Genomic DNA, 16,431 nt, shown 5'->3' on the forward strand with positions numbered 1-16,431 from the left:
TGAAGAAAAGCGGTAAATTCTTAGGGTACATGCTCTACCTCAGCGAGTGGCCCTTGTAGGACCATGTCCAATGCATGACCATGCTTTGTAGATTTAGATGTTAAGAGAAATTTATGAGATAATCAGATACCATCCATCACATGAAATGATAGGTAGACCATTAGTAATAAACCCTAGATCATTCCTCATATTTTGAGTAGAGGAGTACTTGCATCACACTTAAACCTTGCTTATCCAAATACTTGGGACAACCCTAGCATTGCCTTGATGCATGAATCCTAACAAAGTGAGGAGAATAACCCTAGCCAATAAAACATAGCCAAAGCTTATGTCCATATCCTAATCCTGGTTGTGTATCACATGGGTGATCACCACTAAAACTCTAGACCGCCTTTGAGTTCCAATCCATGTATCCCTTGGAATTCTAAGTAAAACCCAACCACACCTTGTTTCCATTTTTGTTTCAATTAATGAAACATAAGCCAAAACCCTAGACCACATTCCTATTTCCCTTATTGCCTCAATTGATGAGTGTAAGGGAAACTCTAGATTATGCCCACATGGAACCTATGCCTAAATTCTAACCTAGAATGTTATTCCCTAACTTGTGTATCAAGGATTACAAGTCTAACCCAAGTCATATATAACCTAAGCTTAGTTCCATTCAAGTGATTAGTGTAAAACTAATAGGAAACCCAACCTTTCTATTTTAGTGGCCAAACTTGTTAAGCATTATACAATTCAAATATTAATTACATGACTTATGAAAAATCTTATGATGTGTCTAGGAACTTCAAATCAATGTGTTAAGTAGCCATATTAATAACTTTAGAATAAACCACACTAGATTCCAAGCCCTGAGAAAATAAGCACATAAAATCATGCCATAAGATCTTACTCTTAAATAAGAAACCAAGTATTAATATTAGCCTAGTAAATTAATTCTTTACAAAGGAAATTCAAATTAAACCAATTCTATAACTTGGTAAATGAAGAAACTCTCTGAAAAATAATTTGAATTACAAAATAAAGAAAATAAGGATCATCCTCATTAACCCTCCTATTTGAAATATAGGGGTATCGTTTGAAATATAACCATATTAATTAATAATCTTGTAATTCAAGATCATAACTAAGAAAACATCTCTGATATATTTTATCAGAACTCGGATAAGCCAAAAACCTGCAAAAGAAAATATAATTCAAATTGAATTCAAACCACAAATAATAAAACAGGAATAGAAAAGAAGAAAAAGAGAAAAGAGGAGGCGCTTACCTGGCGGTGCAGCCTGTGGAGCAGCCCAACAACCAGCCCACCAGAACCCAACCCGGCCAACTTACCCCTTCGACGAAATATCCACACGAGGGAGCTCGTCCTCATCCTCTTCCTCGCATGGAGGATAGCACGAAGCCGTGGCCCTCTTCTCCTCGCTGCTGTCGATGCCTCCTTGCTCGGCTGCGTGATGAGGCGTGTTGCTGGAGCCTATAAATACCCCGGGAGGAACCCTAGCTCTCTGTTTTCCTCTCTCTGCCCCAATTTCTCCCCATGCCGAAACCCTAGCTGAGTCGGTCATCTCGTCTCGCCGTCGATTGAGGCACCCCCGAGCCACGCTGTGGACGCCATCGTCATCGCCATCCTCTTCTTGCTCAGCCCAGGCAACGAATCGAGCCGAAGACCCCTGGAGCGTCTTCGTCGAGCCATCTTCTCTGACGCGGGTCACCGTCGTCACCGATGATTCGGACCACCCCAAGCCTCGCCGACAAGCTCTACACGCTCCTGGTGAGCTCCTGCATCTTGCAGCGTCGTTAGCTCGCTCGATTATACACCATAGCCTTGTTGCGCCGTTCATCTGCGAGCACCGCCGCTCAGCCTCGCCAGCGAGCAAGCTCCGACGACCATTTGGAGGCGGCGCTAGTACCCTTATGTTCCTCATGACGTGCTTGTTTGAATGGAACTAGTAGTCCGTCCGCGCAAGCCCGGGAACGGTGGCGCCTGATACGTCCAATTTGCATCACTATTTTGTATCATAATTTGCTGTTATTCATTGATATATTTCATATTTGGACACGATACTTATGTTATTTCATCTATTTTGCATGTTTCATCATTATTGGAGGATCAAGCACCGGAGACAGGATTCTGCTGGAAAAAGCACCGTCAGAACACAATACTTCAGAAGATCAACTGTGGAAGAAAATTATACCAAAAATCCTATTTTTCCAGATGACGAAGGAAGCCAGAAGGGGGAGCTGAGAAGACCCAAGGTGGGGCCAGACCACAGGCCGGCGCGGCCCATGGCCTGGCCGCGCCACCCTGTGGTGTGGGGGCCCCACAGCCCCTTTCGCCTCCTTTTCTTCGCGAAACCCTTCGTACCGAAGACCTAAGCCACAGAGGGTACCTCACGAAGAGTTACAGCCGCCTCTGCGGGGCGGAGAAGACTAGAGAGAAAAGAGCTCTCCGGCGGGCTGAGATCCGCCGGGGAAATTCCCTCCGGGAGGGGGAAATCGACGCCATCGTCACCGTCATCGAGCTGGACATCATCTCCATCACCATCATCATCATCTCCACCATCATCACCGCCGTCTCCACCGCTGGACATCGTCACCGCCGTTGCAATTTGGGTTTGATCTTGATTGTTTGATAGGGGAAACTCTCCCGGAATCGATTTCTACTTGTTGTTGATGCTATTGAGTGAAACCATTGAACCAAGGTTTATGTTCAGATTGTTATTCATCATCATATCACCTCTGATCATGTTCCATATGATGTCTCGTGAGTAGTTCGTTTAGTTCTTGAGGACATGGGTGAAGTCTAACTGTTAGTAGTGAACTATGGTTGAGTAATATTCAATGGTATGATATTTAAGTTGTGGTGTTATTCTTCTAGTGGTGTCATGTGAACGTCGACTACATGACACTTCACCTTTATGGGCCTAGGGGAATGCATCTTGTACTCGTTTGCCAATTGCGGGGTTGCCGGAGTGACAGAAACCTAAACCCCTGTTGGTATATCGATGCAGGAGGGATAGCAGGATCTCAGAGTTTAAGGCTGTGGTTAGATTTATTCTTAATTACTTTCTTGTAGTTGCGGATGCTTGCAAGGGGTATAATCACAAGTATGTATTAGTCCTAGGAAGGGCGGTACATTAGCATAGGTTCACCCACACAACACTTATCATAACAATGAAGATTATTTAGCCGTATGTAGCGAAAGCACTAGACTAAAATCTCGTGTGTCCTCGAGAACGTTTGGTCATTATAAGTAAACAACCCGGCTTGTCCTTTGTGCTAAAAAGGATTGGGCCACTCGCTGCAATTGTTACTCTCGCACTTTACTTACTCGTACTTTATTCACCTGTTACATCAAAACCCCCTGAATACTTGTCTGTGAGCATTTACAGTGAACCCTTCATCAAAACTGCTTGTCAACACCTTCTGCTCCTCGTTGGGATCGACATTCTTACTTATCGAAAATACTACGATACACCCCCTATACTTGTGGGTCATCAAGACTATTTTCTGGTGCCGTTGCCGGGGAGTGAAGCGCTATTGGTAAGTGGAATTGGTAAGGGAAATATCTACTGTTTGTGCTGATTTTATTTCTGCCTACTGCCATAATTCATTATGGAGAGATCTTCTCTCGAATGTTTATTTGGGAAATCCGCTACTACTGCAAAGGTAGTGGATGAGGCGCCAGGTAAAGAAGAGATACCATACAAAATACCTATGAAAATTATTGAACGCGTAGTGAATAACCGTTATACAGGGGATGGAACTGTCCACCCTGGAGATCATTTATTGTTCTTACATGGATTATGCGGTTTATTCAAGTGTGCAGGTATTGCTATGGATGAAGTGAGGAAGAAACTATTTTCTATATCGCTGTCTGGTAAAGCGGCGCATTGGTATAAATTACTGGATAATGGGGATTCTCTTGAATGGAATAATATTGTGCCCCGGTTTTATTCTAAGTTCTATCCTCCAAGTGAAATTCACAAGGATCGGAATCGCATATATAATTTTTGGCCTCATGATGGAGAGAGTATTGCCCAAGCTTGGGGGAGATTGAAGTCTTTAATGCTCAAATGCCCCATTCATGAGCTTCCTGGTAATGTTATTATTGATAATTTCTATGCAAGACTTTCTTTTGAAGACAAGACCTTGCTGGATACTTCTTGTTCTGGATCATTCACGCGCAATAAGGAAGAGTTTAAAAGGGACCTTCTTAATTGGATCCAGGAAAATACTGAAGTATGGGAGATCGACAAAGATAGAGAATCGGGTATAAATTATGATTACAAATGCATTGAAGCTTTTATGGATACTGATAAATTTCGTAATATGAGTGCTACATATGGTCTTGATTCTCAAGTTGCTGCAAATCTTTATAAAGCTTTTGCCTCTCATTATGAATTGCCTAAGAAGAATTTTGATAAGTATCATGAACCGTATAAAGATAAAATTGATTCATCTATTAATAAATGCGTTGTAGTTGAAACTGTTGATCATGTTATTCCTGAAGCTTATATTGAAAAAACTCCTTTCCCTGCTAAAATGAAGGAGTACTCTATTATAAATAGTGCGGTTCATAAAAGTGAAAAGAAACCTATAGAACCTGAAGAACAAATAAAAGTTGAACCTGCTGTTGCAATAGTTAAAGATCTTGTGACTGAAAATTTGGAGGATGGTCATATTATTTTCTGCGAAGATGCTTCTAATATTGTTTCACATCCTAATAAACCCAAGCAAGCTAGTGTTCCTATGCTATCTGTTAGAATTGGTGATCATTGCTATTATGGTTTATGTGATATTGGTGCAAGTATTAGTGCTATTCCTTATGAGCTTTATACGGAGATTATGCACGAAATTGGTTCTTGTGAACTTGAAGATATTGATGTGGTTATTCAGCTGGCTAATAGAGAAACTATTTCTCCAATTGGTATTGTTCGAGATGTGGAAGTTTTATGCGGTAAGATTAAATATCCTGCTGACTTTTTGGTACTTGGTTCTGCTGCTAGTGATTATTGTCCTATTATTTTTGGTAGACCTTTTCTAAATACTTGTGGAGCTATTATAGATTGCAAGAAAGAGAAAATTTTGACTAAATTTGCTGGTGAATCTTATGAGTTTAACTTCTCTAAATTTACCAAAACTCCTTATAAAGCTGATTTGCCTAGTAATGATTTTAAACGGATGAAGCCTGGTGACCGGGTGTATACGTGAGCACGCGCCCAGAAGTCGACATGTGTCTAACGGCGTTTGTTTCCCCGTGAGGTGACGTGCTACCGAAAGGTTGTTTTCACATGATTCCTTAGACCGTGTCCTCATACGCAGCTTATCTTTTCCTCCATCTATTCCTTCCCCAACCGTGAAAAGTGAATAGATAAGATTGGTGTAGCAGTCCATCTGGGCGCTGTCCTGCTCAGCTCGGCCGCGCCGTGCCTCGCTGCCGCGGTGCCCCGCCTCCTCCCGGCGTACGCGCGCCTCGGCCGCTACGACGAGGTCCTCCTCGCCGTGCGGGAGCTCTCGGTGCGGGACCCCGCCCAGGCGCAGGACCTCTACCCGCTCGCCGTCTCCTGCCTCGGCGCCGCCGGCGAGCTGTCCCTCATGGAGGACGCGCTCAAAGAGATGTCCCGCGTGGGGCTCCGCGTCGACTCCGCCACGGGCAACGCCTTCGTGCGCCACTACGCGGCCTACGGCACCGTTTGGGAGATGGAGGCGGCGGTCGGCCGGCTCAGAAAGACCAGCCTCCTCATCTCCGCCGACGCCATCCGTGCCGTCGCGTCCGCGTACGTCACGCAGCGCCAGTACTACAGGCTAGGCGAGTTCGCGCGCGGCCTTGGCCTCGGTCGCCGCAACGCCGGCAACCTGCTCTGGAACCTCTACCTCCTCTCCTTCGCGGCCAACTTCAAGATGAAGTCGCTGCAGCGCGCGTTCTTGGAGATGGCCGACGCCGGGTTCCGGCCGGACATCACCACCTTCAACATCCGCGCCCCCGCGTTCTCCAAGATGTGCATGTTCTGGGACCTCCACCTCACCACTGACCACATGCGCAGCGACGGCGTCAAGCCGGACCTCGTCATCCTTCGCCACGCCGCCGCAATCTCCTCGCCTCACTGCTGCCGTCTCTAGCATCGCCCTCGCCGCCTCTGTCCCCTAGGTAGCATCGCTGCCTCCGTTCGGTTGGACCGTTGGAGGCAGGATTCTCGCTGCCTCCACCGGCCGCGCCGCCAGCGTGTCCCCTCCCTCCGATGCTCCCTCTTTCCAGAGCCTAGTGTCCGGGCGCCGACGGATCTCATGGACTACATCCTCTCCAAGGTACAGTTAAGATCGCCCCCCTACCTCTCAGTTTCCCAGTTAGTGCTCTGTGTGATCCTAGTTCGTTCATGTTAGGTACATGGTCCAATTTGATCCTAGCTCTTTCTTGCTTCTTCAGGAGAATAATTAAAGAACTTGTCTTGAAATTAGTGCCAGATGTTGCACAGGTTTCTTTATTCTCAACATCAACAACTTGAAAGTAAATTGTTTGTCCTTTGCTGTCCAAACATCAACATGTTGCTTCAGAGATACTTTTTCAAGAAAACATTGCCATTAGTTCTTCTCAGTCTTTGCTCTAGATTCTGTTTTTGTGAAGTTTTCTATGGTTACACTAATAATAATGTCGAGTACTTAAGAGCAATACCGAACAAAATAAGTGTATGGTGTTTACAGCTTATTAATCTGTGGTACCAGGCACGGTTGTGTAAGGGTGGGCAACCTGAATCAGAACTATGGTACTGTAGCATTCCTGAATAAGAACTTTACATGAAAAGAACAGTGATATACTTCGAGTGATGTCAACTTTTTACTATCCTTGATATCTAGACTTCATCTGACTGCCCTTTCACTTTGTTGCTTCAGCACTTACTGGTAAAGTGGAGCTGCACCATATGATCAACGAGATTGATGCAGATGGCAACAACACCATTGACTTCCTGGAGTTCCTGAACCCGATGGCCCGCAAGACTCCTAGGAGGAGCTGAAAGAGGCGTTCCATGCTTTTGACAAGCACCAGAATGGTTTCATCTCTGCAGCTGACCTTCGCCAGGTGATGACAAACCACAGGGAGAAGCTATGCATTGGTTGTGTTAAATGCTCTAGAAACATTCTTTAACTCGGACCAGAATAATGTTGTTGTGCAGGAGGCTGAACGGAGGGCACTCGCCACTGTCGATTGGCATGGTCGGAGAGGTTGGAGGTGAGCTGGAGGAGGAAGAAGATTAAGCGCGTCGTCGAGCTGCGGTCGATCGACGGGCTCGGAGAGGTTGGAGGCTTGCAATAAGCTGCGGACGGCAGCGGAACGATAACTGCGAGGGGGCCGCGGAGGTGGGGACAGAGCTCGAGAGGGATCTCCGGCGAGAAGTTGCTCGTGCAGGGTGCGGCATCGCCCAAAATCGCATCTACAGTACGTTGGATAGAGCGGCAGCTCAATCTGCCGTCGCGGAGGATGGCCGGAGGTGTAATCTGTGAAGTGCGTACTAGTGAAGTGGATCCATCAATTGATCCAAGCGTATTTTGTTTTAATTCATTCCTGTTTGTGAGCAGACAGGATCCAAATCGAGTCAACGCACGCTCATTTGGTTGTTGTTACTGAAGCAGGTCCCACACACATTTGGTTGTTTGCTAGTCAAGCATGCATGCTAGCGACTGCTGCTGTCGCCTTACACGGAGCAAAAGTTCACAGAGCCGTTAGTGTCGCCGTTTGTTATAGGCTGAATCCAACGGTGGTGGATCAGATCCAACGGTGATGACCGCGTGCTCACGTATACACCTGGTCACCAAATCCACTCTCTGATTTTAAAATGGAACAGTGTGCATCTATTGTTCTTGTTCCTACTAATCCTTTGCAGCAACATTTGGAGAATAGCGAGAGTGAAGTTTTTAGGAAAGAAAGAGATGAGCTTGAGGAAATATTTCTTCGCCAACCTATTCTCAAGCATGATTTACCGGTGGAAGATCTGGGTACAACACCGCCACCAAAGGAAGATCCTGTCTTTGATTTAAAACCTTTGCCTGATAATCTTAAATATGCTCATATTGATGATAAGAAAATATATCCTGTTATTATTAGTTCTAAGCTTACAGAGTTTGAAGAAGAAAGGCTATTGGAAATATTGAAGAAACACCGAGGCGCTATTGGCTACACTCTTGATGACTTGAAGGGGATTTCTCCCTCTATTTGCCAACACGCCATCAATATGGAAGAAGATGCGAAGCCTGTTGTTGAACCTCAGCGTCGTCTAATTCCCAAGATGAAGGATGTGGTAAGAAATGAGGTATTACGACTTCTTGAAGCTGGTATTATATATCCTATTGCTGATAGTAGATGGGTTAGTCCTGTGCATTGTGTTCCTAAGAAAGGAGGAATGACTGTTGTGCCTAATGATAATGATGAGCTCATACCTCAAAGAGTGGTTGTAGGGTATAGAATGTGCATTGATTATCGAAAAGTTAATAAAGTTACTAAAAAAGATCATTACCCTTTGCCTTTTATTGATCAAATGTTAGAAAGGTTATCTAAAAATACTCATTTTTGCTTTCTTGATGGTTATTCTGGATTTTCACAAATTGCTGTTAAAACTAAGGATCAAGAGAAAACCACTTTCACTTGTCCCTATGGAACTTATGCTTATAGACGTATGCCTTTTGGTTTATGTAATGCTCCTGCTACTTTTCAAAGATGCATGTCTGCTATTTTTCATGGTTTTTGCGAGAGTATTGTAGAGGTATTCATGGATGATTTTTCTGTCTATGGGAATTCTTTTGATAATTGCTTGCGGAACCTCGATAAAGGTTTGCAGAGATGTGAAGAAACTAACCTTGTTCTCAATTGGGAGAAATGCCACTTTATGGTTAATGAAGGAATTGTATTGGGACATAAAATTTCCGAGAGAGGTATTGAAGTTGATAGAGCTAAAGTTGAAGCAATTGAGAAGATGCCCTATCCTAGGGATGTTAAAGGTATTCGTAGTGTTCTTGGTCATGCTGGGTTTTATAGGAGGTTTATTAAAGATTTCTCCAAGATTTCAAAGCCTCTTACTAATCTTCTTCAAAAAGATGTACCTTTTGTTTTTGATGATGATTGTAAGGAAGCTTTTGAAACTCTTAAGAAAGCCTTAACAACTGCTCCTATAGTTGAACCTCCTGATTGGAATTTACCATTTGAAATTATGTGTGATGCTAGTGATTTCTTTGTAGGCGCTGTTCTTGGACAGCGGGTAAATAAAAAACTGAATGTTATTCATTATCTTTGGTAAAACTCTTGATGCTGCTCAAAGAAATTATGCTACTACTGAAAAGGAATTGTTAGCTGTAGTCTTTGCTTGTGATAAGTTTAGATCTTATATTGTTGATTCAAAAGTTACTATTCATACGATCATCTGCAATCAGATACCTTATGCAAAAGAAAGATGCTAAGCCAAGGCTTATTAGATGGGTACTTCTGTTGCAAGAATTTGATTTACATATTGTAGATAGGAAAGGTGCTGATAATCCTGTTGCTGATAATTTGTCTAGATTGGAAAATATTGCTTATGATCCTGTTCCTGTTAATGATAGTTTTCCAAACGAACAATTGGCTGCGATAAAGGTGAGTTCGCGAGACAGTCCTTGGTATGATGATTATGCTAACTTTATTGTTTCCAAGTACTTGCCTCCAACCTTTTCAGCTCAGCAAAGGAGGAAATTCTTTTATGACTTGAGGCATTATTTCTGGGATGACCCACACTTATATAAAGAAGGAGTGGATGGTATTATGCGAAGATGTGTTCCCGAATATGAACAACAGGAGATATTGAGTAAATGCCATGGTAGTGCTTATGGAGGACATCACACCGGAGAAAGAACCGCGCAAAAGGTTCTACAATCAGGTTTTTATTGGCCAACTCTCTTCAAAGATGCAAGGAAGTTTATTTTATCTTGTGATGAATGTCAAAGGGTTGGTAATATCTCTAGACGCAATGAAATGCCGATGAATTATACTCTTGTTATTGAACCGTTCGATTGTTGGGGATTTGACTTCATGGGACCTTTTCCCTCTTCAGAAGGTAATACTCATATACTTGTTGCTATTGATTATGTTACTAAATGGGTGGAAGCCATACCTACAAAAAGTGCTGATGGTGAGACCTCTTTAAGAATGCTTTTAGATATTATTTTTCCTAGATTTGGAGTTCCTAGATATATTATAACTGATGGAGGTTCTCATTTTATTCATGGTGGTTTTAGAAAGACTCTTGCTAGATATGGTATTAATCATAGAATTGCTTCCGCTTATCATCCTCAAACTAGTGGGCAAGTAGAATTATCAAATAGAGAGATTAAATCTATCTTGCAAAAGACTGTTAATAAAACTAGAAAGAATTGGGCTAGTAAATTGAAGGATGCACTTTGGGCTTATAGAACTGCTTATAAAAACCCCATGGGAATGTCACCTTATAAAATGGTCTATGGGAAAGCTTGTCATTTACCTTTAGAACTAGAGCACAAAGCTTATTGGGCTGTTAGAGAATTAAATAAAGATCCTAAACTTGCCGGTAATAAGAGGTTGTTACAATTGAGTTCTCTAGATGAATGGAGAAGTGAAGCTTATGAAAATGCTAAACTCTTTAAAGAGAAAGTTAAGAAATGGCATGATAGAAGGATTATCAAAAGAGAATTTAATATTGGAGATAAAGTCCTATTGTATCGGTCTCGTCTCAGATTCTTTGCAGGGAAATTACTCTCGAAATGGGAAGGACCGTATGTTGTCGAGGAGGTGTATCGTTCAGGAGCAATCAAAATTAGCTCTCTCCAAGGAAATGCTACGCAAGTGGTGAATGGACAAAGACTCAAGCATTATATCTCAGGTGATTCTTATAATGTTGATGTTGATATTATTCGAGTGGAAACACCGGAGGCTTTCATCAAAGGACAAATTGACAGTCCGCCAGAACTCGACTTTGAATAGGTATGATCTTGGTAATGAAAAGTTCGCAATTTGCTTTCCGAACAATATTTTTGCTGTTTTTGGAAAATATGAAAAATTACGAGATCGAAACGGAGTGGAAAAGACGCACGAGGGCGTGCCACCATAGGCCGGCGCGGCCTGGCCTGGGCCCACGCCGACCTATGGTCTGGCCGCCTCGTCGCCCCTTTCCGACTCTAGTTCGATCTGGTACTTTCCTTCTGTCGTGAAAATTTTTGCTATATAATCCCCCGGACCCCTGGAGGTCCGTATATCGTTTTCTCGACGTGTTTTGTTTCGAGCTGTTTCTGCCAGGATCTGTTTTCGGTCTAGAAGCACCATGGCCTCCAACAACAAGGGCAAGGGGCTTTCGGAGGAAGAAGTGAAGAGGGTGCCATCAAAACAAGAGCAGCAAGCCGTTGGGAGCAAGCAAATCTTGGTGGGATCTGTTGACACTCGACGTTCTTTTTCTCATAACTTGCAGGGACCCTTGCCACCCGCTTTTAGCCTCGACTCCTTCCCTGTGTTGGAAGAAGCTCTACGGACTACCGATGAGTTTTGTGATCAATATCGGGCTCTAAGAAGAGAAGTGGAGATACTCCAGGAGGAGAATTGCCGTCTCCGTAGAATGCTGGAATACCACTCGATTCACATCACAAGGTCATCATCGCCAACTTCAGATAACAATGAATCTCTTCGAGTCTTAGTGCAGAATTGCCAAGCTGAGAAACTGAAGCTGAAGGAGATCTGTAAGAAGCGCGGGAGGAGTTCATCACCACCATCGCCAAAGGAGTAATTCATCATCGGTATTGGCATCCCCTTGGTTTGTTCCAAGCTTGGGGGAGTGCCGCGGTATCACATCATCACTACCTTTTACTTTTTACTGTCAAGTAGCGTCATATCATGAGTAGGGAAGTTATCATATAAGATGGGTTGCAGTTTGGAAGTATCTCTCCTTTAGTTGGTTGTCTATGTATCCCTTGGTGTGAGTTATCGTTATGGAATATTAATGAGAAGTTTTATCATTTACATATTGCACATTTTATTTTAGTTTGCAATCTCTATTATATGATTTACCTTGTTGTTAGTATTGGTATCACTTTGGGAGCATTGAATAAATCTATTTGGTTTTGGCAAACTTAGTTTTGGTCAATAGCAACAACACTTTGAGGTTTAAGTAGAAAAGAGAAATACATGTAGATGTTTCATTGTCTTTCCTTCGTGTTAGCTCATAGCTTATTATTCTGAAGTTAAAATTGTTTGTGCTTACACGGAAGATGCATGATTGTTTCTATCACATGTATATTTGTTTGTTTCCCTCAACTCTTATGCTTGCTAATTAACCTTGCTAGCCAAAGACCTGTACTGAGAGGGAATACTTCTCGTGCATCCAAAACCTTAACCCAAACCTATGCCATTTGTGTCCACCATATCTACCTACTACATGGTATTTTCTGCCATTCCAAGTAAATACTTCATGTGCTACCTTTAAACAAATTCAAAATTTACTATCTCTTATTTGTGTCAATGTTTTATAGCTCATGAGGAAGTATGTGGTGTTTTATCTTTCAATCTTGTTGGGCAACTTTCACCAATGGACTAGTGGCTTCATCCGCTTATCCAATAATTTTGCAAAAAGAGCTGGCAATGGGATTCCCAGTCCCAAATTAATTAAACTAAATAGACACTCCTCCATGGTATGTGATTGATGGACGGCACCCGAAGGATTCGGTTAGCCATGGCTTGTGTAAGCAAAGGTTGGGGGGAGTGTCATCATCATAATAAAACTAAAATAAAAAGGCACTCCTTCATGGTATGAGATTGTTGGCAGGCACCCGAGGATTCGGTTAGCCATGGTTTGTGAAAGAAAGGTTCGAAGGAGTGCCACGCAAAATAAAAATAAAATGGGAGCCGCTCTTTGGAGGTTGTCTGGCAAGGGGGTTAGAGTACCCGCTACCAGTCGTTGACAACAACAAACACCTCTCAAAATGTTACTTTTATTATCTCTATGTGATTTCAAAACTAAAAAAGCTCTAGCACATGATTTAATCACTGCTTCCCTCTGCGAAGGGCCTGTCTTTTACTTTATGTTGAGTCAGTAAACCTATTTCCCTCCATCTCAAGCAAGCATTTGAGTAGTTGTGATCAAACCATTATATTGTGATTTGCTTCATCATGTCTTTTATTCTTCCTTGTTTAGTACAAGTTTTATCCGAATGAATATAGCTTTGCAAGTTATCAATGATTATGAGGAGACTATTATGATTGAGTATGCCAGTTGTGCCATATAAACTTTAACATGAGAGCGCTGCTCAATAGATGAATATAACCTGTTAATTGTTCTCTGACCAAGAACGAAGTTTGCGATCACCAACTATGATTTCTTATGCACCTTTATTTGTGATTACCTTATACTTGTTTCAAGTTGAGTCATATGAGGAAGTTGTTTACTAGAATGTCTTGTGTGAATGAATATGATGCTTCTTGTCCGTATTTTATTTATCGACTCTTCACTCCATAAACTTGTGGTCCTGTTTACTGAGTTCAGTTTCGCTTGGGGACAAGCGAAGTCTAAGCTTGGGGGGAGTTGATACGTCCAATTTGCATCACTATTTTGTATCATAATTTGCTGTTATTCATTGATATATTTCATATTTGGACACGATACTTATGTTATTTCATCTATTTTGCATGTTTCATCATTATTGGAGGATCAAGCACCGGAGCCAGGATTCTGCTGGAAAAAGCACCGTCAGAACACAATACTTCGGAAGATCAACTGTGGAAGGAAATTATACCAAAAATCCTATTTTTCCAGATGACGAAGGAAGCCAGAAGGGGGAGCTGAGAAGACCCAAGGTGGGGCCAGACCACAGGCCGGCGCGGCCCATGGCCTGGTCGCGCCACCCTGTGGTGTGGGGGCCCCACAGCCCCTTTCGCCTCCTTTTCTTCGCGAAACCCTTCGTCCCGAAGACCTAAGCCACAGAGGGTACCTCACGAAGAGTTACAGCCGCCTCTGCGGGGCGGAGAAGACCAGAGAGAAAAGAGCTCTCCGGCGGGCTGAGATCCGCCGGGGAAATTCCCTCCGGGAGGGGGAAATCGACGCCATCGTCACCGTCATCGAGCTGGACATCATCTCCATCACCATCATCATCATCTCCACCATCATCACCGCCGTCTCCACCGCTGGACATCGTCATCGCCGTTGCAATTTGGGTTTGATCTTGATTGTTTGATAGGGGAAACTCTCCCGGTATCGATTTCTACTTGTTGTTGTTGCTATTGAGTGAAACCATTGAACCAAGGTTTATGTTCAGATTGTTATTCATCATCATATCACCTCTGATCATGTTCCATATGATGTCTCGTGAGTAGTTCGTTTAGTTCTTGAGGACATGGGTGAAGTCTAACTGTTAGTAGTGAACTATGGTTGAGTAATATTCAATGGTATGATATTTAAGTTGTGGTGTTATTCTTCTAGTGGTGTCATGTGAACGTCGACTACATGACACTTCACCTTTATGGGCCTAGGGGAATGCATCTTGTACTCGTTTGCCAATTGCGGGGTTGCCGGAGTGACAGAAACCTAAACCCCCGTTGGTATATCGATGCAGGAGGGATAGCAGGATCTCAGAGTTTAAGGCTGTGGTTAGATTTATTCTTAATTACTTTCTTGTAGTTGCGGATGCTTGCAAGGGTTATAATCACAAGTATGTATTAGTCCTAGGAAGGGTGGTACATTAGCATAGGTTCACCCACACAACACTTATCATAACAATGAAGATTATTTAGCCGTATGTAGCGAAAGCACTAGACTAAAATCCCGTGTGTCCTCGAGAACGTTTGGTCATTATAAGTAAACAACCCGGCTTGTCCTTTGTGCTAAAAAGGATTGGGCCACTCGCTGCAATTGTTACTCTCGCACTTTACTTACTCGTACTTTATTCACCTGTTACATCAAAACCCCCTGAATACTTGTCTGTGAGCATTTACAGTGAACCCTTCATCAAAACTGCTTGTCAACACCTTCTGCTCCTCGTTGGGATCGACATTCTTACTTATCGAAAATACTACGATACACCCCCTATACTTGTGGGTCATCAGCGCCTTCGCTGATTTCCCGTTGGCCACCGTGATCCATGGCACGTCCTCGATTTTGACTGGTCCATGCTCACGTGGCAGCCAGCGTGCCCACTAGCCCACTAGTCATTCACTGCAGGTAGATTTAGTCCGGGTGTAATTAGCATTTCTATTTAATTCAAAAACCAGAAAATCAGTGAAACTTTGCTGAAATAAATAAAACTAATTTCAAATTAGAAAAATGCAAATAAGATATAAAAAGGTTCACAAAAATAAACTCTATTCAATAAAAATAAAATATAAAAATGTTTGTCAAAATGAAAATTCAATTATTTTAACCTTTATTATTTATGCCTTTTCTTTTATCCTTAATTCAAATAAAATGTATTAATTAGTTGAGTTTCACAAGTAAATAATAATTAATCAGTAAATAAAGAAAATATTAAGGTTCATTTACTTTATCATATTTCATTAATATTAGTAGTATTTTAAAAACCTTAATTTGCAATTTACCATTTCCCATTTTCTTTAAATAATAATAAAGTAAGAAAGTGATAAAAACTAATATTACTTTGCAATAAAAATTTATTTATTTACTTCAACATTTTTATTTAACAAGTTAATAATTTAAAAGATAAATAACAACCATAGAACCCTAATTCTGGAAATTAAACCCTAACTAGTATTTGTCTTAATTCTTAAATCTTTTAAATAATAAAATGCAAATACTATTATTAATTTTATTTCAAAGTAATTAGTAACTCAAAATCCATTAGAATTATTATTTAAAAAATGATATCACAATCTAAAAACTTAGATCTAATATGAATAAGAACCTTGATCTTATTATTTTAAGTGAAAACCCTAAAATTTGTTTCAATTCTAAAACCCTAGGAGTTTATGAAATGTGATCTTATGAACTTCACCTAAACCTATATATCCTTATTATGAAACCAACTAATGCAAGCTCATGAGCTACTAAAATCAAACCAAACCAACTCACATAAAGTCATCATTTCATGTCTTTATTCTTGAATTAACCTTGTATGTCCACTAGTGCCACTTAGGTGCAAACCCTAGCTTGTTCCTTTTATATTGAAACCAGTGATCACCATTCCTAAATACCACACCATTGGAATCAACCTTAACCATCATACCTTAGTAGAACCATGGTGATAAACCATAATACCAATCTTGGATAGCAATTCACCTTACTTGGTCCTATGACATAGGCATCCCAAATGGGCCTGCCGAAGATAGTACCCGGGGTTTACTGAAGGTCCACTACCCGAAGAATAAGAAGATTCGGGAGCCCAAGATATATCAAGGAAAGTCAAGAGTTGTAATAGGAAGTGTTATTTTGTAAT

The 16,431-nt window shown here is 41.9% G+C and overlaps 1 protein-coding gene across 1 annotated transcript; it reads left to right on the plus strand.

The window, feature by feature from the left end:
* The first annotated feature begins 1,732 nt into the window (after positions 1-1,732).
* On the plus strand, positions 1,733-7,702 carry LOC127328273 (pentatricopeptide repeat-containing protein At3g42630-like). The gene is made up of 4 exons (XM_071825266.1): positions 1,733-1,805; positions 5,384-6,318; positions 6,901-7,087; positions 7,182-7,702. Exons 1-2 carry the CDS (start codon positions 1,733-1,735, stop codon positions 6,130-6,132), a joined length of 822 nt encoding a protein of 273 aa, XP_071681367.1. The 3' UTR covers positions 6,133-6,318; positions 6,901-7,087; positions 7,182-7,702.
* The last annotated feature ends 8,729 nt before the right edge of the window (positions 7,703-16,431 follow it).

This window comes from Lolium perenne, chromosome 2 (genome assembly GCF_019359855.2).
Source record: "Lolium perenne isolate Kyuss_39 chromosome 2, Kyuss_2.0, whole genome shotgun sequence".
In the NCBI taxonomy this organism is placed as follows: Eukaryota; Viridiplantae; Streptophyta; class Magnoliopsida; order Poales; family Poaceae; genus Lolium; species Lolium perenne.

Coding starts and splice junctions, on each gene's coding strand:
- LOC127328273 (XM_071825266.1), top strand. CDS start 1,733: ATGATTCGGACCACCCCAAGCCTCGCCGACAAGCTCTACACGCTCCTG. Junction 1,806..5,383: donor CTCCTGCATCTTGCAGCGTC/GTTAGCTCGCTC, acceptor AAAAGTGAATAG/ATAAGATTGGTGTAGCAGTC.